The 27,851-nt window shown below is 40.4% G+C and overlaps 2 protein-coding genes across 5 annotated transcripts; one reads left to right on the top strand and one right to left on the bottom strand.

The window, feature by feature from the left end:
• Positions 1-330: 330 nt before the first annotated feature.
• On the top strand, positions 331-23,382 carry mark4b (MAP/microtubule affinity-regulating kinase 4b). 4 transcript variants are annotated; one of them, XM_085916638.1, is made up of 18 exons: positions 1,139-2,005; positions 5,590-5,787; positions 6,071-6,124; positions 11,495-11,543; positions 11,623-11,688; positions 13,199-13,269; positions 13,526-13,582; positions 14,244-14,480; positions 14,562-14,681; positions 14,986-15,085; positions 15,163-15,272; positions 15,741-15,924; positions 15,999-16,219; positions 16,666-16,757; positions 17,800-18,087; positions 19,155-19,237; positions 20,682-20,718; positions 21,569-23,382. In XM_085916638.1, exons 1-18 carry the CDS (start codon positions 1,955-1,957, stop codon positions 21,900-21,902), a joined length of 2,352 nt encoding a protein of 783 aa, XP_085772764.1. In that variant the 5' UTR covers positions 1,139-1,954; the 3' UTR covers positions 21,903-23,382. The 4 variants fall into 4 exon arrangements, with proteins under 4 accessions (XP_085772762.1, XP_085772764.1, XP_085772761.1 ...); XM_085916636.1 differs by lacking the exons at positions 1,139-2,005; positions 19,155-19,237 and adding an exon at positions 331-509 and having other exon boundaries at positions 20,674-20,718; XM_085916635.1 differs by lacking the exon at positions 19,155-19,237 and having other exon boundaries at positions 20,674-20,718.
• Positions 23,383-23,620: 238 nt separating this feature from the next.
• Positions 23,621-27,647, bottom strand: ckmb (creatine kinase, muscle b). Its single transcript, XM_085916645.1, has 9 exons — positions 27,589-27,647; positions 26,596-26,709; positions 26,410-26,506; positions 26,186-26,340; positions 25,806-25,938; positions 24,948-25,119; positions 24,682-24,805; positions 24,378-24,567; positions 23,621-24,043 (listed from the first exon to the last, which is right to left on the bottom strand). The coding sequence occupies exons 2-9, from the start codon at positions 26,686-26,688 to the stop codon at positions 23,865-23,867; spliced, it is 1,143 nt and encodes a 380-aa protein (XP_085772771.1). The 5' UTR covers positions 26,689-26,709; positions 27,589-27,647; the 3' UTR covers positions 23,621-23,864.
• Positions 27,648-27,851: the final 204 nt, after the last annotated feature.

Below are 27,851 nucleotides of genomic sequence, written 5' to 3'. Positions count from 1 at the left end.
TGTTTTTGAAGAATAATGTTGGTCTTAGCACACAGCCTTGTGGAACATCATTAACATGCACATGTAGATTTGTCATCTGAGTATGAGGAAAGTGGGAATTTTGACTTCAGTGAGATTTACAGGTAACACTCATTGTTAAAAAGATTTTAGTGAAATTATTTTCCTGCCCTTTGTCCAAGCTGCCCACATGCCTCCTATACCCAGCTGGATGTATTGATGATTCCACATCCACTTTTGTTTTTTTGTTTTTTTTTTTGCACTCTAATTGCTTTATCCACAGCTGACCGGACAACTATGCTGCTACATGGAAATATGGATGTTCTTTCCAGTATTGATCCCCACAGTCGGAGCTGCAAGCTCTCTGCTGTCCACTTTGTAAGCTTCTCTTGACAGATGACAGTGCTGCTTTGGACTCTTTTATCTTTTATTTACTTTTTAAATCATAACCAAGAGGAAACAGCTGAACGATGAGGCCTTGGATTCGGTCCATGAGATCCAGATCGGTCCAGGTAAGACATTAAAATTGGCGAGTATTTTCAATACTGTTCACACAAATACACACTGATAAATAAGGCAACACCATATGTAAAGCAAACACATTTTAAACTGGTTCAAATTCATTACATCTGTATTAATTATATTTCTTAAACAGGTCAACACCATATGTCAAGCAAACACAATTTCAACTGGTTCAAATTCATTACATTTGTATTAATGACAATTCTATTTTTTAAACGGGTCAATCTCACAAATTCAACCGATTTAAACTATGGCGAGCATTTCAAAGTGGTTTTAAATTTGAGTTTCTAGTCTTCCTTTTCTCCCCTCTTCCTTCTTTCCTCCTGCCATTCCTTCCTTTTTTCTTTACTGTCAAACCCTTCTATCTTTCATATTATTTTAAACCCACATACTTTTAAGTCCCTTATTACTTAGCCATTTCCTCCTTTAAATACATTTGTTTAAAAAGTGTATACTTTAGCCCATCCTGCGACACTCGTTTGGATAATGGATGGCTTGTGTCTCAATTGCAACATAAGCCAAACAAGCGCGATGGCTATGACAATGAATTGCAACTTTCGATTACGAGTTGACATTGAAGGCGTCGCCATCGTGGGAAGACTGATAGACGCCGATTACGAGGCGCCACTGAACGCATCGCGGCCACCATTGTCGGAGGAGGGAGGAGAAGAGGGAGAGTCAGCCTGTCTTCCCTTTTTACCGACAGAAGTGGACGTCTGCCGGCCTCATTCTAGTTTGTTAAACTAACGGCCCGGGACAGAACGACTCCGTTCAATAGTCCAAAAGACCCCACTAAGGAGATATTAGCCCTTTGCTTTGTTGCCACACGACCTCCAGACACCGGCTACTTTCCATTCGCCGCATCCAGAAGCGGAGCGGAGGGGGGCTTCAAGAGGCTTTCTTCGTGACAAGGCCCTCCGGTACATCAGTGGAAATGGGGACCCTGGATGCGTTCTCTTGATATTTCCAAATCGAATTCGAATTCTAGGACAAACGCGGAAAACCCGTTAGCCAGCTAGCTTCCTATCCCGCTGTGGTTTCGTTCTAGTTTCTTCCGATGTGACTGAAGACTTTGCTTCTTAACCTCCGGGATCATCCTGTTAGCGACGCCGTCTGTCCTTTGGAATGCGGCAATAGAGCTGAAGGGTTTGGAGACAGTGAGCCCCCAGTAAAGTTGGGCTCGAAAGTTGGGCCTCTGTGTACAGTATTTGTTTTTCTCGATGATGCTGAGTTGGTGGAGCTGCGTGGAGCTTACTGGACTCTTTGTCGTGCTGCCTTCACGAAGATTGTATGAGAGTCCCCCACCTTTCCCCCCTCAAATCCGCTGCGTCTGCTGTTATTGACAACCAGAGCGTGATTTGACTGGCCTTGTGTGGTGGACACAACAGTGTGCTCATTTACCTTCTTCTGACCGGAATCGCACTCAGGGACGAGCATGTCTTTATTACGAGCCGCACTGCCCGGAAACGAGCGGAAACCGGATCATGTAAGTGCACGTAAACACACACACACATTTAGAAAATGATGCGTCCCATCATCCATTTTGAGCTATGTCGCCTCCCATCACCCCCACCCTTGCCCACCAGCCAATCAATATTTAATCCAGTTTATGCAAGACCACCCTGAACTAACCCACCCACTTCACTCCTATAAATGACCCCAGTGTAATTAGAAGAATGTGAAAAGTGAGGTATATGACAAATGCATGCACTAAAAGTGGAAAACAAAGTGCAATTTGTAACCATTTGCACATTTGAAATTGTAAACATCAACAGCTTTGCCTCCATTCCACCAACTTGACGCAAATTTTTTTAAGCGGATTGTCCATGCCCGTGACATGTTCCCGACTGCAGGAATGCAAAAGTGAAGTATGGCACTCTTGTCTAGTGTAAACTTGGGAATCTAATTTCAGATCTGATTTATTATACGTGAGAATTGCCTACTGACAAACGAGAAGACAGAATAAATAATCAGCACCCAAATATACTTTTGTCTTCCGCACATACAGACTCCTGATTTTTCAAGATGAAAATGACTCACAAGGCCTCAGGTGGTGCTTTTCCATGTTGACTTTTTCTGACATTACCTGTCTTGAGTTAGTGAAAAGGTCAAAAAACAATTCTCCAGTCCAAGTGAAAAACAATTTGCAGTTGTGTTTTGTAGCATCGGAGGTCCATAAACATACAAATTTGACGTCTCAATAGTTCTTCATTTGGTTTTGGTGTGCCTTGGATGGGTTAAGCAGTTCCCTCCCTCAGTTTTATGGATCCTCTTCATCCCCAAGGTTTCAGCTTCTTTTTTTGTGGCAATGTTACAATGCCACACGGAGGCTGGGCATATGAAATATCTCATTTGGACATGTTTTAAGAGTGGCTAGTAATATTTCCTAACATGACTTCTCCATCTAAAATCAGGTTGTAAACTGGGCCAAATTCACAAGCCATGGTAGTTAGTAATCTTACCATGGCAACAGCCGTAGGGCTTGAGGTGTAAGGAGGGCAATTGTCACGCGCTTGGACGTTTTCATGACCATTCACGAGCTCGTCTGCATAATTAATAAAAATCACTTTTCCAAGGTTAAAGTGAGAGCATCAAATCTTTTTCAGTCATGCAGGCTTTTATGGTTTGCTGTCATGGCTACAATAACGTGACCTTGCCTTTTGATGATAGGTTTATCTTGACAGTCCTTGCTTCAGGACTGAAATATTTTGCTCAAGGCGAGTCATGAGATTTGCTCAGGATTTGTAAAGGAAGTCCTGAAGTGGGCGTGGCTTTGTGCATGTGTGCACTTGTACTTTGTTGTCCCCCTCTCTACAAAGTCCTCTGTGTGCCAATGATGTTTGATTCCGTCGTTACTTGGACATACAGATGTTTTGAAGACTTGGAATGTTCTTGGAAAATATGTCTTTCGTGAGTCAAACCAGGCTCAACAATAAGACCAAAGAAGTGAGTCAGTTTGGATCAAAGAGGCCTTTGTAGTGTTTGGTGGCTCTTGGTAACGTCTTCAGAAATGTTTTGAAATTTCAGCCCGTGAAGCCAATTGCACTGAATAATATGAAGTTGGGTAGGCATGTCAGTCATGAGGAGAAAAAAAAAACATCTTAAGAAGCCCTTTCTAGAGTTTGCCTTTTTATGAGAAGGTAGCCCTTCAAAAATGAATTTATCTTTTGGCCGATGTCTTCCAAACAAGTCCGGCGCACCTCCCAACCGGTTGCTATAATTTCCCTTTTATGTTTCCTAGATTCACTAAGTCCCAGACTTGCTGCCACAACTTGTTAGCCAGCGCTAGCAGCACACCTCAGGCCCTCCATCATGTGCTTCACTGAGGCCCAGTCAGCCATGCATGACTCCTATAAACCTTAATATGAGGTGACCTATGTTTGGTCTTTTTGTTTTTCACCGGCACTGTGTGGTAAGGTCAGAGAAGTAGGACAGTCACTGCAACATTTCCGTCTTAAAGCTTGTTCTCTCAGAGGTGATTGAGGTGCCATCTGTTTGCTCTTAGTGTCTCCTACCAAGATGGCCACCTGCAAGTCGCTACACAATGCGAACCTCCACTTAATTTTATGACAAACCTCTCTCCTTGGAAACATACTTGCTTTTAATTGTGACACTTTGTGACGTCACATCTTGAGTCAAGAACCTTCTCCAGGAAACTGTGACATTTTTCAAGTTCATCAAACACTCCTCTGATGGAACTTGGCGAACGTAACCGGGCTTTGCTAATGTTTCACAGTAAGGAACACTGTTCTTTTCTTGGAATGCTTCATTATTTTGCATCTGTGAATACAGAGTTGACAAAAGCCTCGTTTTATCTCATCTGCCCAAAGGACAATCTCTCAGAAGTTTTCTGGTTTATTTATGATGCAAAGGAACTCCTTGTGGTTCTTTCCATTGCTATAAGGACATCAGTAGTCTTGGGATATCCAAATTCTAAAAGATTTGGGGTTTGGCTCTGAATTGCATTGCAACAGGTGACGTGTTTTTGCCGCCACAACAAGGCAACACAACAACACCGTGACAATCAAATTCATTAACAAAATGGATGTGACTTGTTAAATAGCACCTGGTGTCAAGCCGGTGACTCACCCACGTCTATTTTCATCATGCCGAGAGACACTCGTGTGTGCGAGCGTGCGTGTGAAAGTGAGTGAGAGATTGTGTGTATGTGTGTGTTTGTGTTTGAGAGAGACAGAGCATTGATGTGTCCTGTATGTTGTGAAGAACCAAGGAAGTAAAGGAAACCGGTGTTATTGCGGCAAGGTTGGGAGTTAACTCAAGGTTACGCCATTCTGCTTTAGCTGGGCCACAACGTCACACTTCCTGAAGTCCACGCATTTCCTGTTACAACACAGACTGTGTGACCGCAGGACACTTTTTTTTTTTACGCCATCATATATAGCTGGTATGCAAGATGTTATCTGTGGCAGACAGTGTCAAAAAATTGTTTTGAATTCCCAATCACTGAAGAATATCATTATCACTGAGATTGCTCGGGCAACATTGCTGCACAGCCGTTTTCAAATTTCTCCCATCATGTACAATGTACGAATGAATATATATATTTTTTTTAATCTGCAAAATGATAACACTTTTTCTTGTCATTATGGAGTGTTATGTGGGAAATGTTTCCCTTTTGGAATAAGTCTCAAATGTCTGCAAATCTGGAAAAAGTGAAGTGCTGTGAATTCTTTTTAGATCCATCGTGAGCTAATGTTAAATGTTGCAATTGTACTTATGAACAGATTTTCCCCTTGAGGCTGAACATTCAGGAACTGAACAGAACTCGTGATCCAGTTACACTGTCCATTTAAAACGTATTCACAGTGCTTCACATTTTCCCCTTTTTATTTTGGATGAATTAGCGAAAATATTAAAAAATATACCCTCCCTCCCCAATAATCCTAATGGGGTGTTTTGTGTAACCCTTTGACTCGAGAAAATTAATTGAATCAATTTTACAATAAAGGTATACACATGAAAATGTGTAAAACTTCAATCAATGTGACTACTTTGCAGATGCTTTGAATAATGTTGCTGATGCTAAGTGTTTACGTATTGTCTCCTCAGCACACCTCGCTGTCCAACAGCCGCTCAGACAAGGGTCCAGGTTGGTCCAGCCGCTCGCTGGGTGCCCGATGTCGCAACTCCATCGCGCTGTGCTCAGATGAACAACCGCACATCGGAAACTACCGGCTGCTCAAGACCATCGGCAAGGGCAACTTCGCCAAGGTCAAACTGGCGCGACACATCCTGACTGGCAAAGAGGTATGTTTTTTTTTTGTTTTTTTGAAGACTTTACATTCAAGGCAGAATTTTCACAGCAGGTCCAAGTTACCAATTCCGAAAGGATGTCTGTATCTTTTTTACATACATTTCAAGTGACACAACGTATTTTCATCTTATTCAATGAATAAATGAAGACAATTTGCAGTATTTGTTTTTTTCCTCCTCACCAAAACAACGGTAACTTGTTTATTTGCTGTCTTGATGGAACCTCCTGTTTATTTTTAACGGTTATTGACATATTTTGCTTTTGTTTGCTGTTTAGGTTGCAATAAAAATAATTGATAAAACACAACTCAACCCTTCGAGCCTACAGAAGGTGAGTGAATTTTATTTTATCATTTAATACCCAGTACGAGTGATAGAAAATTAATTTCCAATTGTTTTATTTTTGAATTTGTCATCATTATTATTTATGTTGTGTATATATATATATATATATATATATATATATATATATATATATATATATATATATATATATATATATATATATTGATTTAAGTATTTATTATTTGTAGTTGTATTTTTCTAGTGTTTATATTTTGCATTTAATTTAAATCTATTTATTTATTTACTTAGAATTGTATCTTCATTTGATTCATGTCTGTCTTTGTATTTATTTTATTTATGTATTTATTTTATTCACGTTTATTTTCAGTGTTTTAAGGGCCTCATGAACTAATATTGAAGTGAGGAGAGGAGGTTTATTTAAGTTTGGCCTCTACGGTCTACAAATGCTGTACTAATGTTTTGGGGGGGGGGGTTGAGTGTCAATTCCTTGCTAAGTTTCACTATTCACAGTAGGTTGTATCTCGTGAACCGCAGGGATTCGCTGTAAACTCGTGATCTCAAACAAGGTTGGTTATCTGTTTTATTGGTGGTCTGACCTCTTATATTAAGTCTGTTTATGAGAGCAGGCTTCCACCAAGGCAAGCACTGTCCATCATTTCAGCAGTGGCCCTCATAAAATATTGTTGTTAGTCCGTTTTGTTACTTTCAGAGTCTGCTTGCAGACAAATCAACCAGACTGCAAATCAAACAGTAATCTCCTTGAGGGAGGTAATAAGAAGCACTGTATTGTATTGATTGTGTGCTTTTCATGTTTTTTTTCCCGGAGGATTGAGAGTCACAGTCCATTATTGATTTCTGATTCAGCATTTCCTGTATGGCTGGTAAAACTGGCCTCACTGGTGAAAGTTTAGATTGCTTTTTCTTAACTCAAGGTGCCAGTGTACGATCATGTTATCTCCATGTATGTGGATTTTTAATTTTTTCTTCTACCCTGTCATCAAACATGAGAATTTTGGTGCTTTTCTTAGCCTCTAGTGTTTAAAAACCTTGGTGATGGTATTTTCTCACACTCGGTACAAGTTGCTCTTTGTACGAAAAACAATCGGAGCCATTGTCTGATTATCAGTTGACTTTATCATCACCGTCCCAACAAAACGATCCATAAGCCATTACACACAAACACACACACGCATAGAGCTGGACTATTGATGAGTTGTCTGCTTGTTAGCTCGCAAGTATTGATAACACCCAAGTATTGGCAGTGTGTCTGGTCCTCAACATGTAACGCTGGCTCCCACCTGGCCTAGATACCAATCAAGCTGTAAACAGTAGTGCAAATTATCTGCAAGATTTTTAATTTAAGCGAAGAAAAATAGACATCTCACCATCAACAATGACTGGCCTGTTATATGTAGGTATGACAGACCTTTTCACTTCATTTTAGGTATCCAAGTACCACGTGAAACAACAAATGTGAAGAAAAAAAAATCTTCCAAAATTGCAGCCTTTGGGTTTTCAAAATGACTACATTCTACTCCACTGTGATGTTGATTTGATTTTGATTAGCCCTTCAGCACCCTACCAAAATGCTAGACTTTTTCTCTTTGCAAGGATTATCCACCAGAATCTTTTGTTGTTTTTGAATTTCACATATGAAGCAATGCATATCATTTTCTTATATCTCGAAGCACAATTGCAGTTGCAACTTTTCGGTAGATACCCTTCGGCTGCCTGATAGTGACACTGATAAAGTGTTTGGAGTCTGTGTTTGAACCGTCATTGAGCAATGCTGGGAAGCTTCTTTTTTTTTTTTTCCTTTTAGTCTCCCCAGGCTGGCCCCTAAACTGGGAGCTGAATTCCAGACAGGCGAACAAAAGGCCGGGTCGCGGAGTTGTGGGGCCTTGGCACGAGACAGGAGAAAGACAAGATAGAGAGAAGACAGACTATGTGGATTTGGTCGTCTCTCCATCTTTTGTCTGCATGTGTAATGCAATTATATGCATTGCTATTGTGTCATATTGTTGGCTCAGCATGCTTTGTTGTGGTTGTGTATGGTGAATATGTAGATAAGTAAGCAGACAGGCTGAGAGCAGCTTTTCCCACAAGCACCAATGGACACAACAATGGCACACTTTGAGAAGGATTCATCTCGATCCATAGGTGTGAATTTAAGTGTGAATGGTTGCTTGTCAATTTGTGATGGGATTGGCTGGCAACCAGTTCAGGGTGTACAACATTTCTCTCACCCAAATGCCAGCGTCAGTTGATTGAAGACTGTAAATTGTTTATGTCTGAATGCTTGTTTGTCTGAGTGCTCCCAAGCTGCGACCATTCCAGGGCGTACCAAGCCTCTCACCAAAAGTCACTTGGGATATTCTCTAGTAGGGCTCTGCAATTAAACAAAATTCAGTTATGATTATGAATATTACACTCCACGATTACAAGATTGGCATCATTATACAAAAATAATTACCGTATTTTCTGGATTATAAATCGCTCTGGAGTATAAATCACACTAGCCATGAAATGCATAATAAAGAAGGAAAAGACATATATAAGTTGCATTTTTTTACAAAACAAACTGACAAATAACACGTTTTCAAATCAGACAAGTAAAAACTGGTCAAATATTTAGAAAGAAAGATATTAAAAGTGTAGACAATTTGCAATTCTAGTAATGACACAAATTTGATGCAAAATTTGTCTTTGCAGGCCACATAAAATGATCTAGTTATTTTTTATACTTAATATAAATTAATTTAAATTGACTTAGTATTTTTTACAATCCAAAATGTTCTTGCTTCATGACAAAAAATAAATAATTGTTTGCATAATTGCGATTTTACTTATTACCAAAAATAATCATGATTAATATTTTTTCAAGCAGCCCTACACTTAAGCACAAACAAACATGACCCTGATGAGGACAAGCAAGATTGAACATGTATGGACTAAATGACATAAGAGAGTATAATCAAATTAAGAAAGTGGAGCATCTGAGTACTTTAAGTGGAATTAAGGGCATGAGCCTGTCACCTCCACTTTACATTTTCCACATCCCGTCAATCAGAAGCCAAGATGAATGAGGTTTACATTTCTCTAACTTTTCCATCCCGCTTTGCTCGTTGAAACCCTGACTGGATAATTTATTTCACTTACTGGCCAGCTGCCATGACAACGGCCATGCCGCGTCACGGTTGCCGTGACAATGTCGGTATTAATCCCCTTGAGGGCCACAACGCCGGCTGTACACGCAGCTGCTGGTTTACCCATTATATGTTTCAAACAGCTACTGTGGTCCTCGGTTGATGATGGAGGTGGTGAATCCTTGAAAAGATCATGAAACTTGGTCCATCCACATTAGCTGACTTCAGCAGCTCACTTGCGATGAGGCCTATTCCGTGGGAGGGGTTTGACCAAAGTGAGTAAGTCAAACCAAAATGGCAAGGTGTTTGGGTCCATGGGACCCTCTAGTGTGTACAGCTTTGCTAAGTATATTAACACAATTTCATGTTGATGGGTAAAAGTGCCTTCAGGGCACCATTTCCTCAAACTTGCCAACAACCCTCAAAATATACGTGAAACTAACACTATGCTTCACTATACTAGTGTGTCCTGTTATGACACACAATGTCCACCTAATTTGTGTTGAATCACTGGAGGCTAATTCAAAAAATAATTAAATAAGGGCACAACTGAGTATTTTTAGTTGCTGTAGAAAACATGTTATTTTCTTGGGGGCTTGCATGCATAAAAATTCATTTTTGTTCCACTGTTTACAATTTCAAATGTTCAAACAGTGCATAAAGTTCCTAGTTTCGTTTTTTTTTTGTATTGTATTCAAAATCATCCTGCTGTCGTCATATTAATAACCGGGATTATTTTGGTCATGTTAATTGCAATAAAATGTATTGTTTGTATTGAAAATTTTGTTTACACTAAATTCACAGCAGATTACAGCTTCATGCTATTTGGTTACTGTGACATCATTTAGGGAGTGCTGCAGAATGTTTTGATGCATGCGTCAGTTGATGTCTAGAGACTTTGACCTGTTCAACCAGGCCAAGTCTGATTCACACAAATTGAGAAACGTGTGATGTTGCAATGAGGAAATAAGGAAGTAAAGCTTCTTTCTATTCACTTCTTTTCATTGGTTGCAGTTGTATTTTTCCGCTTTGTTTCCATGTCACCGTTTTGCTTAAAGGCTATTTGCCTTTGTGAGCCAGTTATAATTACACTGTGGGCCAAATTTTGCCCATGGGCCAGAGTTTGGCACCCCCTGCGCTAATGTCTACTTTCAGGCCAAAAGCATTTTCACACGTATCACTCACTTGTCCTGCCTGTTGTTCTGTAAGCAGTCACCTTGACGAGTATCATGCTGTGTGAAATAAGCTGCAGAAATAAGACTTTGACAATAGCCATGTGCTTTCCTGTGATTACTAACAATAGACAATGCAGGTTTGAGTCATTCGTGTGTGGTAGCAGTGTAAAGTTAAATCAAGTACAACTGGATTTGGTTCGATGATGCATGACCACAAGCAAATTAGATGGAAATGTTATTTACATTACATTTGGAAAAAAAATCTGTGTTTCACTTTTTCGACATTTTGTTTGTTCTAGCCTAATTCCAAGAAGGATTAAATTGACACAAGATAATGATGACATTTGAAACTTATTATTTTTTTACTTTGTAATTATTATATTCATATATGTATACAAATGAAAAAAAAACCAAATGAAAACATTATTCTCACTTGTGTTACAGATTTTTACCAAGATTTTTTAAATATTTTTTCCCCCTAAAAATTCTGCACGTAACAATGTTTTAAAATGTTTAAAACTAAAATTACGCACCCAAATGTGTTCACATGGATGAATTGACACCAATTCGACATAAGGCTGTCATGTAATGCAATAAAAAACGGAAATGTTGAAACGCTGTGGATACTTTCAGGATGCACTGAGCCTTTTCATCATCATACATTCCACATTTAGTTTCCAGTAACAACAACCCCCTCTAGTATGTCTCACTATACCACTAATTACCAATCCTCGTGAACGCATGATGTAAACAGTACATCACCATCATCGAGCAGGTCTTAAAATGTAGCCTTGTCATCACGTTTGTTTCTCCTGCACGAATCAAAGAATTTTATTTTCAGTACGCCTTGAACACAGCCTGCAAAATGCATTATTATAATGAGGCAGAAGGGCGGGGCAGTGTTGCAGGATGAGACAGCATTGTCAAGAGCGCTACGCTGTAATGGATGGATTAAGGGGTGTGGTGTAGCACATTCATCAAAGGCAACAGGCCTACTGCTAGCTTGTACCTCTGTGGGCCACCAAAGACTGAGTATTTATGAATATGAGTCACATTTTCTCTCCTTTTTTGCAGCTTTTTCGTGAGGTACGCATCATGAAAACCCTCAACCATCCCAACATAGGTAAAATATCCCTGAGTTTGTCTATTGGTCTTATTGGTATCCTTTATTTGGTGTGACCTTTTCTATTTGTGTATTACAGTCCAGCTTTTTGAGGTCATTGAGACGGAGAAGACACTATACTTGATTATGGAGTACGCCAGTGGAGGTGAATGCACTTAAGCGAGAATCACACATACATACGTTTTAACAGCTTATCGATTTTTAAAGTGTGAGAGAGGGAAAAAAAAGACCGTACTGTGTATTTTTACTGCTCTTCTAGTGTGCTGTGTTACAGCACACCACAAACATTCGCCTGTATTTCATAGCACTGGACTATGAGAGGCAGCACATTGCCACAGGGCATCTAGTCTGAGGAAAAAGGAGCAGAGGAACAAGAAATAAAAGAAGTTGCACTATAACCTTGTTTGGCAACCAGTTATTTTTCTTTTGGGAAATGACTTGAGGGATATGTTATATGAAATATCACGACAACTTAGTAAATGCTCCTCTTATTGTGTTTGGCAACAGCACCATTTTGGCCCACCTTACTGTTGACCACACAAAGTTTTCAATCATAAATATTGAACACGTTTAATATTTACGATGGTCGGCCGGACTGCTTTTTAAGGAGCTGGCACTGAATGGAGAAAAAAATTCACACTTCAAATATCACACACACCACAGAATAATTTATCATTGTACACTCCTCACTATAGCTTACTCGTTTATGATAATCCACACACATCATAGGATAATCGATTTTAACACGTTGGATGCCACAGGATAATTCAGCATGACCAAACAGTGAAGTGAAAACCTTTCCAATTTGAACGCTTCAGTTAACCTTTCGTCTTTTATCCCCGTGCTGCTCTCCCGTGCCTGCTACCACTACCTAACAAGGAGCTTGCACACAAAATGGGAGACCAATCCACACAGAGCAGCCAGTGTTAATCTCCTCACATAATAAAGAAGTTTACATCACAAGCTGGAGTGGACTTGTGACTGACTCTCTGTTCTTTTCTTTTGGTCAATGATAATTATCGTACTGTATGTTAAAGTTAATGACTCACCTTTAGTTGTTTGGCTAACAATTTAGATTAGATTATGCCTTTTGTTTTTTCCGCCAGATGGATGCTTATTTGCATAAATTCCAGCTGTTAACTTGGATTTATTGGAGCTTAGAAAGATAAAGTGTGCTTTGGTGTATTACTGAATTAAAAACATAAAGGAAACAGCCAAATTAGGCAATTTTCCCCTCATTTCTTTTTCTTTTTCACACCCCCAAGTATGGCTTCTGTTGCCATGGTGACGAGGCATAAAGCTCGGAATGGCTACATGTTAGCCCCGAGTCTAAAAAGTGACAAGCAATTTACCAATCCACCCACCCATTTGATGAGCTGGAATCTATCCAAGCTGACTTTGGGCCCAAATTAAAAAGGAAATCTTTTGTTTTGTGAAGGGTGGTGTTCACAGATAACAGTTTGCCGCAGCAATTCATTTAGTTTCTCGATTACAATTCGTCATCTTTAAAAGAACAACAACAACAACAAAAAGAGCCCCTTCTTCTCCAGCCTTGTTCTTGTTTGTGATTTCTCAGAAAAGAGCTGGTTGGATTCTGCAGTATTACTTTGCTCTTGTTTGAAACTGCTTGTATTCAGTCTTGTCATTACTCACAGGGGAGGTGTTTGACTACCTCGTGGCTCATGGCCGCATGAAGGAGAAAGAGGCCCGCGGCAAGTTCCGACAGGTCGGTTCCAACTTCAACTTCTTTTTGTGATCAATCGGGGGGAAAAAAAGATGAATTTGCATCATACACAGTAAAAGGTTGGTGAAGTTGGCATGTAAGCCAGCAAAAATGAGCTGTAATTTAGCAGAGTGTGACGCAAAAGCACCACAGACATTTCCACTGTGGTCCACTGCAGAATAAAATAAACAGCGGCAGTGAAATTTTCTATTGTACATTGTCCACTGTACATGAAGCATGTTTTATTGTCTTTCCACAGATCGTGTCAGCAGTGCACTATTGCCATCAGAAAAATATTGTTCACAGGGACTTGAAGGTGAGCGCACAGCAGAGTGTATTTACAATTTATGGATGCAATTTATGTAGCAAAAGTAGTTGGATTTAATCATTGATAAATTGAGCATAAAAGATATTGTCACATGTGGAACATATTGTGGATTAAATGTTTCTGGAAGTTGTTGATGAAGGAACCAATGTGTTCTTACAGTTAATCAGTTTCCATCCATTTTCTGAACCGCCTGTCCTCACAAAGTTTGGGGGCAGTAGACGGAACTGGTTGCCAGCCAAAGTTAATTAATTAGTTTATTTAATACAATTAAAAATGCATAACTAAAAAAAAATTAAGGTTGTAAAGTAATTGTAGTTTTAAACATGTTTTACAATAAATCAATAAACCAATTGCTTTTTTATAAATATAAATTAATCAATAGATACAGTTCATTAATATGGTTTAAGAAAATTATTTATTATTATTTATTATTTTATGATACATATAACCAAATATACCCTGAATAACCAATTTTGGGTGAAAATGCAATGAAGTATATGTACTGTAAATGCTTTTTGGCTGGGTTTAAGAAAGCCACCCCTGTCTTTGCACATTTATTAGCTATTTCATAAATGAAAACCTTTTGAGAGGTCACTACTATAAACGTACTACTTTGACATCATGTGTTGTGCTCCATCCACCATCTAAGGCAGAGAATCTGCTCTTGGACGCCAACTCCAACATCAAAATCGCTGACTTTGGCTTCAGCAACGAGTTCATGGCTGGCAGCAAACTGGACACCTTCTGCGGCTCGCCGCCCTACGCCGCGCCCGAACTTTTCCAAGGCAAGAAGTACGATGGTCCCGAGGTGGACATCTGGAGCCTGGGGGTCATCCTCTACACCCTGGTCAGCGGCTCACTGCCCTTTGACGGCCAAAACCTGAAGGTGAGCAAACCTGCCTTATTGTTTTTCTCTCAAGCATAATTGTCTCTGGTTGAAACTTATCAGAATTTGTGTTCCATTCAGGAGTTGCGTGAACGTGTCCTGAGAGGCAAATACCGTGTGCCCTTCTACATGTCCACAGACTGCGAGGGAATCTTGCGCCGCTTCCTGGTCCTCAACCCGACTAAGCGCTGTTCATTGGATGTAAGCTGGAAAACCATTCGTTAGAGTCTGTTAGTATGATTTATTGTTTCTTTAAATGTTTTATGTTAGTGTCTTCTGTTGTTCAAAGCACATCCCTGTTTATGTGCACTGCTCACATGAACAATATGTTCTACTTTACAAATAAACACATTCGCTGTTGCCACTTTTGGCCTCATTCAAATCTTTGGATTTTTTTTTTCTTTTTCTTCAACAAGACCAGGGCATATAGCCCAGCCCTATATTGTAAATATGACAAGATGTAAAAATGCATGAAATAATTATTTTTCTGGCTTCACTTTACCAGCAAATCATGAAAGACAAGTGGTTGAATGTGAGCTATGAAGGAGAAGAGCTGAAGCCTCACAAAGAGCCCGTGGAGGACTTCAATGACACCGTCCGCATCGGTAAGTTAACAACACCTCCCACTCCCAAAAGAAAGACCCTTGAAATGATACAAGCACTATGACACTTGGTGTTGCAGATGTGATGGTGGGGATGGGTTTCACCAGGGAGGAGATCCGAGATTCTTTGGTCAGTCACAAGTACAATGAGGTGACGGCCACGTACTTCCTGCTGGCACGTAAGAACGAGGTCAGTGTGGCATAGTGGTTTGAGCGTATTTCTGTATGATGAAATTTTACTATGATATAGTTAATCAAGATGCAATTCACTTTACTTACTCACTTTGCCACAATCACGACACAATTCATTCAAGCCACCTTGAGTTGTGATAAATCTGATTCACTCCAGTTACTTATGCAAAACATAAGTGGAGTGAATTAAATTGTATCATAATCACATATTACATTAGAAATAATAATAATCAGAGTGTATTTTATTGTAATTGCATCCAATCAATTTGTCTCTTACAAAATCACAGCCATTTGTGTTTTTATCGCAATGTATCGTTGTTGGCATAAATTATACTGTACTACATAATAATTGGATTGAATTGCATTGTCATAATTGGGGTGAATCAAAATCACTTCAATTACAGTGCAATTTGGTCTGTTTACACTTCCAATACAAAATTTCATTGCAGTCACTCTGTTGTCTCAGGCCGAAAGCACAGTGTCCCGATCAGCCAGCAGTCTCAGCCTGGCTCGCGCCAGGACTGGTACCATCGCCAACGGTACCAGCAAACACTCTACTTCCTCTTCTGGTGCTTCGTCTTCCTCTTCAGCCCACAAGCCACAACGCAGCGTCTCCACCTATCAGCGCCAGAGACGACACTCTGACTTCTGTATGACCTCTTGACATCACATCCACGCAGCTTCCAAGTGGTCTTCATCTGCTTGCATGTCGTGTCTCTCGTAGGTGCTCCGGCACCTCCTGGGTCGGCGCATCCCAAGCGCAGCCCGAGCGGGGTGGGAGAAGCATCTGGGCTAAAGGAGGAAAGGCTGTCAGTCCGCAAGCCCAGCAACAATACCGTCAGTTCTCGGAGCATCCCGACGCCCTCCAGTCCGATGGTCAGCTCTGCTCACAATCCCAACAAAGCCGAAATACCCGACAGACGGAAGGAGGCCAACTCCACCACGGTACGGTCGTAAAACAGTGTTTAAATATTTATATTTTATACTGAGTCCATGTGGCAGATTTGTGTGTGATATGAGACAATACAATTTGCTCCATGTGCAACACAATTCACTCCAATTATGATACAGTGTGTGTCCCGTGACCTTTTTTTGAGATTAACGTAGCAGATTTTAGTGAACTAAAGCAGCAGACAGATTAACCTGAGATGAACTCTTTGACGTATTAAAAAAACACAGACAGGAAGGTTTAACAGCTTTCAAACAGTGATGTTTAAACCTTAAAAGCTGTTGTCGTTCGAATCACTATCAAACGTATCGTCACTCCAGTATGTTTTTATAAAATGATATGATATGACTTGCAACACTTAATCCCACCTCTGCTGAATTGGACATAGTTCCTATTGCCAGCCATTGATGACTTTTCCCCCCCCCCCCTCTTGTTTCTCCAGAATAATGTCTCTGCTAGTGGCATGACACGAAGGAATACGTACGTGTGCAGCGTAGACAGACAGTCGTTGTTGCAAAACGGCAAAGAGAACAGGTGAGAAGATCTTCTAACTTTAAATATACATTATGATGTATGTTTTATGATGAGGCATCTCCTCTCCTATCTGACTATTCAAATGCCCAAATATGATTTAAGCACAGGTCGAGAATGACTGGGGCGGATATGATTTCACAAGAGATTTGTTTTGCGTTTGGGCGACTCCATAGAGTTATAACTGCACAAGTGCGTGTGCGTGTGTTTACGTAGCCAGTATGAGCTGCGTTTTGTTGTAACAGATGGCGTTGTGCTGCTGAGAGTGTCAGTCACCTCTTGCTGTTCCTTCCACATTGTTTCCACTCGGGTTGGCACATTAGCAACATTGAAGTCTCTAAATTTTGAGGTTGATGTTCTAGTATATGTGCTCTTTGATTCGTTGGCTCTCAGTCAAGTGAGTTCATTTGCCAAGCGTCAAATGAGGTTAATTGAAGATGCTGAATTGTCCATGGCTGTAAATGTTAGTATACTGACAATGCTGTTTTTATATTCCCTAACATTTACTTGCCAACCTAGGATAGGCCCCAGTTTAACTGAATGGATGGAAGTTCCATTTTCAGTTCTCTGGCTGTTTCCCCTCTGTTTTCTAGAAAAGCAAATTTGTTTAGTGAAGTAAGGAGTCATAAAGTGAAAGAGGGCACATAATAAAGTAGGAGGAAGCATTGTGGTGATAAAGTGGAGACTGGCACACTGCCCACATCACCAGTCCCCCCCCCCCCCCCTTTCATTTGCCTCTGAGGCTTTGTCAATGCGATGCCATGCCATGATGCTTGATGGGGTAAACACGTGCATGTCCGCATGCACGCACCCACATTATTGTGACATTTATAACACCTGATAAACAAACCAAGCTGTGCAAATAGACGGATAATGTGTGTCTTTAGATTTGGTGAAGCAACACGTGTCCCATCGCCCAAGGTTACTTTGCGAATATTGGGAAGTTAGGTGCATATTTGTGTCAGTGCTCTATGAGAAGACAAATATCCACCCGGATCTTCATTCAGGAAATCAATGTTTTCTCTCCCGTGTCCTCCCACCCCAGTTCCCTTTCCCACCGGCTGCCCCCCGCCTCTCCCTCTACCCACAGCTTCACAGGCACGTCAGCCTCTTCCGCCTCCTCGACCTCCACAACCTCCTCTCGTCTCTCCCGGGGCTCCACGGCCAGAAGCACCTTCCACGGCGGGCAAATCCGAGACCGCCGGCCGCCCTTACACGGGACGGCGGCCTCGCCCACACTGTCGCACGACACAGGTGGCACCTTGCCTGGTGCCAGGACCCCACGCACCCCCAGCAACCTTCTCAGCAAGCTCACCTCCAAGTTGACCCGCAGGTAAGCGGAGAAGCCGCGGGAGAAAATGGCGGGAAGAGGAGGCGTCTGATGACTGTGGACTAACGCTGTGGCTAATTGATTAGCACGCTAAAAACGGACATTTTAAAATGTGCTGGATGATCTTTTACTGTGGACTGATGTTAATGACTTCTACAAGTACATAAAGAGCTCATCTACTAACATATCAGCTTTTATTCTTTTTCAGTGAAGCTTGACAAGTTGTCCGCCTCAGGTGTCTGTCTATCTTTCGCCTCGTTTCCACCACAATTCTAAGCCAGATAAATCCTGATCAGGTTTGAGTTTCTAGCGCAGGGGGGTGTGTTAGCAGGGTGGCGATAACTGTGTAAAAATACAACATCATAGTGTACCAGCCTTGTTTCTACCAGATAGTGCAGTTCGATTTTCTGCCTTTTCAGTCCTATGCCTAACCTATAAAACCAAAACATATTTGTAGAATAAATCTTTTGGGGGTTTTTTTGTAATACAGATGAATGTATTGCTTGTGTTGGTTAAAAATACATAAAAAGAGGACCTTGAAAATAATCATTGCATATTAAATTATAGAGAAGGCAAAAAAATCGCAGCTAGATTTTTTTGTGGTATTTTAGGTGGAAAACCAATTATTCCATTGAACGTTTTACTAGAGAAACATATTTAAATGTGTGTCGAACAGAACAGAATGGTTTGGTGGGAATGAAGCTTTAATTAAAGCTCAGTTCACTCCCACTGGTGTCATCTCAGTGTTTGACATCGCTCCCTGTGTTGAAGTGCATCCCTGTAGTCCAATATATTTGAGCAACTGATGTCGTTTCTCTGAGGCGGACAACTATTTTCCCACGCGTGGCGTTCCGCTGCTTGTTGTTGCTTTTCCGTGTTTGTTTGATTGTCTAACCACGTTTGCTTCCCCCTCGCCAGTCACCTGCCGATCTGCCATCCTGTCTTCTTCAATCTTCTGCTTTGTTTCCTCTCACCTCCATGTTGTTTTCCTCCCCTCCTCTCCTACTTTCTTTCTTTGCTCTGACACTGCTCTTGTTGTCATTCCACACCTCCTCTTCCTCTTCTTCCAGGGTCACTCTTGACCCTTCTAAGCGTCAGAGTTCAAACAAATCCGTGTCGGGCTGCAACCTCCCGCAGGCCACAAAAACAGTTAGTAAGTCTTCCTTTCCCATCTTTTCTGGCTGCTGTGTATCTCGCTTCATGTCCGTGCGTCCGCCCATGTGTTTATCTATGTGTTCATATCACTGGTGGAGTATCCTGTAGTTATACAAATGTGTATTTTTGTTGTCTGCCGTTTGTAAGAGTTTTGATATTTAACCTTTCAATTTTGCAATCCAAAAATGTTTCTGATGGTAGCTCTAACCAGCAACAATCCAATTGTCCGTCTGCATTGTTACTGTATCTGACTCTCGGTCTATGAGCGTGTGTATGAGAGAGAGTGTGTGTGTGTGTGTGTGTGTGTGTGTGTGTGTGTGTGTGTGTGTGTGTGTGTGTGTGTGTGTGTGTGTGTGTGTGTGTGTGTGTGTGTGTGTGTGTGTGTGTGTGTGTGTGTGTGTGTGTGTGTGTGTGTGTGTGTGTGTGTGTGTGTGTGTGTGTGTGTGTGTGTGTGTGTGTGTGTGTGTGTGTGTGTGTGTTCGTGTGTGTGTGTGTGTTCGTGTCATTGATTGGTTGTGGGAAGGGGAGAGAGACAGAGTTATATGGATGTGGGTTAAACAAGTAAAACAGTAGATTGGGCTTTTACAGGAAATGGAAAAATAAAAAATTACAAGCGGAAAATTGTAATATGTTTTTACAAGATGTTATGAAGGATAAACAAGTAACTGTAAAATATTAATTCTGATAACATTACAATTATATTCTTCAAAATACAACTTTTCCTAGTAATTAACCTCTCGCTGCTAAATTCTAGTAAAATGATGCTGTTTTACACCAAAATATTTTGACTTTAACAATATTATTCAAATTATAAATTTTTATCAAATCAACTTTATTTTCAGAACATGAGTTCAAAGAAATTGCTGTTGTAATGATTCAACAGTTTTTTTCCCCCTAGTAATTGCTAATCAATTAGAAGTGACTTTTCAAGTTTGAGTAATTGCCAAAGAATAGGATTTTGGGTGCGTGTGTGTGGTTTAAGAGGGTGGCATCTTGTTCACACGTCATCCTCACTAATGTGTGTTCTGTTTTCCAACCAACATCTTACACAACTTTGGCTTTGTTCTACTGCTGCTATTCTTTTTCTTCCTCTGCTGTTCTCCCATTATACACCTGTATGCTTCTCCACCTTTATTTGGCCTCACGTTATTGTCGTTAACAAACAAGTCACACAAGTTTCCGTGAGGTAAAGATAAGATCAATACCAACACAGATGAAGCGGGGGTTTTTTTTTTGAAGACACGATGGTCCTCATATTCATCATGTGTGCTATTAACATCTGCCCTCTGATCACTGTGACGGATGAGTAGCTGTGTTCTGTGTTTTGAATTGGTGCCCCCTTGAAGTAGAACTTGAGCAGGATGTTTTTTTTTATTATTATTATATTTTTTTCCTGGTTGTTTTCTAACGGACACCTTTTGTTTTCCTCTTGAGGGTCACAGACGAACCTGAGAGAATCAGCAGATCTCCGGTCACAAGGTGAGTCATGAAAGATTTTTATTGAAGTTAAGTTTAAAATTTAAGTCAATTTAAGTTCAGTTCCAAATTTTGGACAATGAAAAATACATGCACTCTTTTGTACTTGACATACTGTAGGGGGAAAGACTGTTTTAGGGGGCAAAATTGTGGAAGAGAATAAGTCAAAATTTTAGAGAAAGAAAAATTTAAAGACTCAAATTTGTTATTTATTTCAATCTTATGAGGACTATCTGTGGTCTTTTGTGTTGTTTTTAAGAATCAGACATGTTATCAACAATATTATTATGTAACAGCAATGCGTGCCATCTATTTTCGGTTAGCAAATGTATTTCTGTAAGACAGATAAGTATCTAGCATTAGCAAAGCTTAAATGTACTTTTGCTTCCTAAATGTTGTGTGTTTACTCTCATCAGTGTCACAAGCTAGCAGCAGCAGGTAACGTTAGCTTAGTTAGCTGTGTTCGTTGCTTCCAGCGCTAGACCAACCCGTAAGTAAGTAAATAAATAAAAAGAAATAAAATAAAGCTTTATTTTCATAGATTGTACCTCCTTTTTCACCCTCTTCAGACGTGATGTGGAAAAGTCGAATATTTGTTGTGTATAGAAATGATTCAGAGAACAATCTGTATTTCCTCAAATAGTGGACTCAGCAGATGTTTGTGTTGCTTGTGACAAAAGTTGCTAAACAATTCAACTCTTGTGTGAGGAGGATGCTTGTAGACATATAAAAATATGCGTTATGGTAATCAGAATTTTTTTTCCTTTTGCCTTCCCTCCATCAAACTTCATAACTCATCGAATCTTCATTCACAATCCGCCCACCCGCCCTCCACCAACCCTGTTTGGTTCAGTCGCCATATATCTGGGCATCAAAAAGCGGCAGAGCCCCGGACCCCCCGATGCGGCTGGGATGTGAGGGTGCGCAGCCCCCGCGACCCGGCCGAGGTGGTCCTGGCTCTACGGGAGGCGGCCCAAGGCTGCGGCTGCCAGGTACATCTGGCAGGCCCCTTCCTACTGTCCTGCACACACGGAGCGGCCGGTGCCCGCGTGGCCTTCGAGGCAGAAGTGTGCCAGCTGCCCGGCGGGCCGGCGCAGAGCAGCGGCGTGCGTTTCAAGCGTCTCTGGGGGGCACCTCTCGCTTTCAGAGACATTGCTACCAAAGTGTCCAAAGAGCTGGAGCTCTGAGGGCTAAGTTGGGAAATTATGATGGCGGGGAAGAAGAAGTGGGCACAAACTTCTCGCCGTAATGCCGCCAAAGACCCTCGTCCTGTGTCCCATCTTGAACTGCTGAAAACAAGCAAAAAGATTACACACACTTTATTTTATCATGTTTGGCTGATCAGCTACCAATGAGTGTTAAGACCACATTCAAAAGAACAATAAAATACTCTGGATTAATACCACCAGAATAAACTCATCATTTTAGGAGAATAGTCTTGTTTTTTAAGGGAAAAAAGGAATCTCATTAGCATTGTCTTTTTTTTTTTTTTTTTCAAGGAAGTTATGTATTTTTCAGATGGGAAAAAGGCAATTATTGAAAAGGAGCCACGTTCTACAAAGTTGCCAATTTTTTACCAAATAACTATTACAATCTAAATTTATTTCTCTGTCCAAAAATTTATTTTGAAAAAAAATTGTCTTAAAAAAATATTGTTTTCATAAAAGTTTTTGGGAAAAATCTTGATTATTTAGAGGTGCAGAATACCTGTCGTCGGATTTGTTTCAAGAGAAAAGCAATTTTGTTTTAGGGGCAAAAATACATTTGATAAAAAAACACAACAAATCTTTGAGCATTATTTCATATTATTCTCATGACCAAGTGCTCATTTCCAGGACCGTGTTACTATTAGGTGAAGTGAAGATACAAAAGAATTCCCATTGAATAATTAGCACTTTAAATTTCTATTGTGATCTCATAATATTAATAATAAATGTTTATTGCATATTTACAGTTTTATTATCACAAGATTGTGATCTTCTCCCCAAAAAATAGACTTTTGGAACATCCCAACTTTATTCTGGTTGTGTATTCTTGGGGTTTTTTTTTTTTCCAGTGTGGTCCTAATACCCATTCATAATTAGCTAAGATTCCACCCTGATAAGAGTTCATTCCCGACTGAAATGCTGCTATTTACAGTGACGTTTATTAACGTTTTGATAAATAGGAAAGAGAAACAAACAGCAAAAAAGTAACGATGCTGATCTCTAGACTCTAGAGTGAGTTATGGTCCACTCATCATCACAGTTACAACCACAGATTTCTTTTATAGTACTATTTCCTGTAGTGTTTTTTCCCCCCCAAAAAAACGGAGGCATGATGGATTTGTTGGTTCACAATAACATACCTTTAAGTCAGCCTAAAAAGTTGATAAATTTGACTTTTTCTACATGAAAAACCTTGTCATTGTTTTAATGCAAGCGGCTAATTGGACTTCTCAAATGTATTTGTTGATTAATGCTCACACATTTTTCACTACCCATCACACAACGTATCGCTACTTATGACACAAATGCTGTTTAATGTTAAAAAGATATTAAAAATTGTGAATTGATTTCCTATTGTCTTCAAGCAGAGAACAAGCATGCACTCCATCTTCTGAGGCGTATTTATTGTTCATGCTCACACACTGCAAATGCATTCTCACATTAAAGAGTATCCAAAACATCGGACCTGACATTACGTCATTGTCTCCACGCAGTTGTGATTAGCTTATGTATTTGATCATGTATTTTTTACTGCCTAGCATCAAAATGTTAGAATTTGCACAAAAATCCCATTTAGTATTTTAAAAAAAAAAATGGTGGACATGGTATCTGTCCTAAAGTTATAAAGTATCATTTGCTCTCAATGGCCAGTCTCCATTTTAAGATTGTGGCTAGCCCAAAAAGAAATGAAGACAAAGTTGTTTTAAATGGGGCAGTTGTTTATTTGTCCAGTTGTAATTTGCAACCAGAGAAGTAGAGAGCAGATAAATTGATCCCAGGATGTTACAGAGGAGAAAAAAGGGAAAAGAAAGAAAAAGGAAGGAGATAGTGATGTTCTCAAAGAACAACCAGGCTTTGTTTTGGTTTTGATATTTATATACGTATGTAAAAAAACAGCAACAACGCAGTCATGGTCACCGTGGTGGTTGTTGGTCTTTTCGTTTACTTCTGGGCGGGAATTATGCCGTCAATGGACTCGCCCTTCTCCAGCTTCTTCTCCATCTCCACCATCAGCTTGACGCCATCCACCACCAGCTGAACCTGGTACACCTCGGAGGAGCCAAGACGGTCGGCGTTGGAGATGTCGAAAATGCCACCCACTGAGGCTGTGTCCACGCCACCTGGAAGTGGAAAGAAAGCTCAAGTTTGGTTGACCACCACATTCAAAAAGTGGCTTTTAAGGAAGGGATGTACAGTGGAACCCCCGTCAGTCAAAGCAAAAGATTTTTTTACTATATATAAAAAATATTTTTTATTAAATATATATAAATATATTTCTGTAATATAAGTTGTCATATTTTTGGAGTTTTGAGAGATGGAAAAAGAAAGTTATTTTTCTGATGTTTGCAGTGATTTGAAGAAATAATACTTTTTAAGAAATCACATAATTCAAGGAAAATAAATCTAATTTGTAAGGGTGATGACAAGAAGAAAATGTCCATTTTTTTGTCATACCTGTGCCGCGTTTCTGCAGGCGCAGTCTGGTGAGGATCTCCTCAAACTTGGCGTGCGTGCTGAGCTTGGGGAGCTTGACGTGGACACCACCACGCAGGCCGGTGCCCAGATTGGACGGGCAAGTGAGGATGTAGCCCAGATGCTCGTTCCACATGAATCCGTGGTTGTGCTTCTTGAAAATCTCCTCGATCTGAGGAAAAGACCATCCGTCGATAAATGACTCCCAAGAAAGTTGATGGCTCATCACTGTGCCCGATTAAATTTGAGGTTTTTTTTGTTTTGGTTTTGTTTGTTCTTTGCTTACCTTCTGCAGACCCACACAGAAGCGTCTGAACACCTCCTTCATGTTGCCGCCCTTCTGCATGGAGATGACACGCAGGTGATCCTCCTCGTTCACCCACACCAAGAAAGTCTTGTTGTCGTTGTGCCTGCACAACCAAATCGGTCAACATCTCGCAATCTATCGCTTGATCGTCTGATCTATATAATCGGTCAAATAGAAATGAAAAGTGAAATAATGATGATAATTATAATGTCATTTTTTTTGTTCAAGATGGTGAAGACCCTTACCAGATGCCCCTGGCATCGGGCCAGTCACGGGCCATTCCGGCGCATGTCAGCAGTGGGGACACAGGCTTGTCAAACAGGAAGTGGTCAGCAATCAGCTGCTCCTGCTCGGCATCGGTCATGCCGACCAGGGGGTAGTACTTGCCCTTGAACTCGCCCTCCAGGCTGGCCAGGGCTGGGGGAGGCAGGAAAATATTAGGGCTTATGGTTTTCATTTGAATAATAAATAATCATTCATATTAAATTAAATCAATCAATATTTTTGTTTAAAATAATTACCTACATATTCATTGTAGTGAATAAATATTACATGTGTGTAAAATACTTTATTTTAATTGTGAAATAATCATGAATTATTATTATATCACATATATATTTATTAATGTTTTACCAGGTAAGCCAATTAAGATTTTTTTTCTCATTTACAATGGCAACTTGGTGTGTGTGAAGTGTCTTGCGACATGTGACAGAGCTGGCATTGAACCACCAACCCTCTGGTTACCAGACTACTTACTCAACTGCCTGAGCCACAGCCGCCACACATTGTTACAAGCAACAATATTTAAGCTAGAAATTGTTTTCTAAAATAAGTTCCGAATTGTATCATTATAATGAATTAGCCAATTACCTCGTCAAAATAAAAATTAAATGTGTAAAATGTTACAATAAAAAATAAACAATCATGTTTTGTCACTTCTTTAAATTAATGTATTAGTGAGGCTACTGTTGAAGCAGAATATGAATATTATGAATGATTTTTTTACCTGATTGATTTCAATTTACAATAACCCAAATATGTAATGAGATAATTGACTTTCTGTTGTCAAGAAATAAAAAAACAAAAGTTGTCCAGCTAGTCACCCTCAATGGACAGTTTCTCGATGGCTCTGCGCTCTCCACGGCTGTTGTGTGGCGGCAGGGTGAAGCCCTTGATGCTACGGCCGGTACGCACACGGCTGGACAGAACATAGTTGGGGTCCAGGTCATCTCCGCCCTGCAAAGAACAAGACATATCATTGATTGGTCCACATAGAACATATTATTGTAAAGAAAATATTTCATTTGATTCCCACTTTAAGACTCTTCAGTTTGTCCCAAAATTATTTGAAAGGATTTGATTCTAAAGTAACTCTAAATAGTCAATTTTCAGATCTTTTTTGTTTATATTAAGTGATGCATTCTCTAAACCACACTGCAAAAAAAAATAATAATAAATTCTTAGTCTTGGAAGAAGAACTTGCCTTCAGGTTCTCAAAGTTCAGGTCGGTCTTGTGCTTGTCGTTGGGTCCGTATCCATTGTGACGGTCGGAGATGACGGGGTCCAGCAGGTCCTTGAAGACCTCATAGGACTCCTCGTCACCGGCCACGCAGCCCACGGTCATGATGAAGGGGTGGCCTGAGAAGGAACATTCCAAGATTGGTGGCATCTTTTTATGTCAAAACAGCAACTTGGAACTCTACTTACCGGGGTTGTCCACTCCGGTCTGGGTGACGTCATCCAAGGTAAAGCCGCTGGGGGTAGACTTGCCCCTCAGCTTACCATAGATTTCCTTGGTCAGCACCTGCATTAAGGAGGACAACCGTGACTCTGTATTTGTTATAAAAATGAATGAAGATTTCATGCAGACAGGCTTGTGTGTGTGTGTGCTACCTTGGCCATATGGTTATTATGCTGGGACAGATCGGGGAACTCATCGTCCACCGAGAACTTCATCTTGTAGTCATTGTGACAATTCTTGGCCATGGCTGCGACTCCTGTTTCCGACTGTATCAAAGGATATTCAAAATTATAACCTATTGATGAAATGAGTGTTTTTATTTTTTTCTTATTTTCAAGAAATGAAGCACCCTGAGCATTGTCTGAGGTCTCTTTGAGTGCTTCAATAGCTTTGTTGATGAGTCTTTGGGTAAAGAGGAGACACCTTCTCATTATTCACTAACCCCTCCCCATCCCTAGCTGTTTGCTAAAAGTCAAAGGTATCTGTTTCTCAGCCTCACTCTGTCAATGTCTTTCTCAGCTGTGCCACTTACCCTTCCCCACCAAAAGACCCCACTTGCGTCAGAGAGGATTATTAATAGTCTCAAAGTTGCCACCCCCGCCCCCTTTATAGTACCTTCAACCAGAGAACTAAAAAGGACGAGTGCATCTGTTGCACCTCGTCCAACCTCAGAACATGACTCTGTGGTCCAGCAAAAAATACAATCTAAAAGTATGAGCAGGTATTATTGAATTTTCCTGAACAAAAATTACAATTTTATATTATACAACACAAGTATATATTATTATTATAAATATATTATTCAGTGACAAAAAAAGAATAATAATAATAATTGAACTTTTTAAATTGTAACCTATCTTTTCGGTTGTCTAATTTAGGAAGCTATTTTCCACTCGGTTGCGTTCATGCATCAAAATAAATCATTTAAGATTTAGTACAAAAATATAAAAATATCTTAAAGTTTACATTGTTTTGTAATAAACTAAAAAAACTCAAAGCAAATCTCACTTGAGGGCCCTTGGGGGGCTCGACACATGGTCGTTATGACCTCGAGTGTGATATTTGCAGCACAGACTGAGCACATTCAATTTTCTGAATGACAAATTCAAATCTTGTTATTTTAAAGACCATGATTGACTCATTACCTGCTCAGGGAGAAAGAAATAGGTAACAGATCCCGGGATCAGATCCTGTCCACCAAATGAAGGGGTTGCCCGAGTGTCCCAGGTGTTGGATGATGACTTTTATAGCGCCACCTCTACCCCGACTGGTTGGGAGGACTCGGCTCGCACTGGTGTGATTGGACGCGGGCGGGCCTGCTGTTGTAAAAGGCAACGAGGAACCGGGGTGGAGGCGACAGCTGCAGGAGGAACGTCGAGACCTTTCACCTCGCGGCCCGCCGCAGTCG

The sequence above is a fragment of the Syngnathus leptorhynchus genome, chromosome 7 (genome assembly GCF_054491065.1).
Source record: "Syngnathus leptorhynchus isolate UIUO chromosome 7, UIUO_Slep, whole genome shotgun sequence".
In the NCBI taxonomy this organism is placed as follows: Eukaryota; Metazoa; Chordata; class Actinopteri; order Syngnathiformes; family Syngnathidae; genus Syngnathus; species Syngnathus leptorhynchus.
The sequence above is the reverse complement of the archived record's forward strand: the minus strand, read 5'-3'. Positions and strand labels throughout refer to the sequence as shown.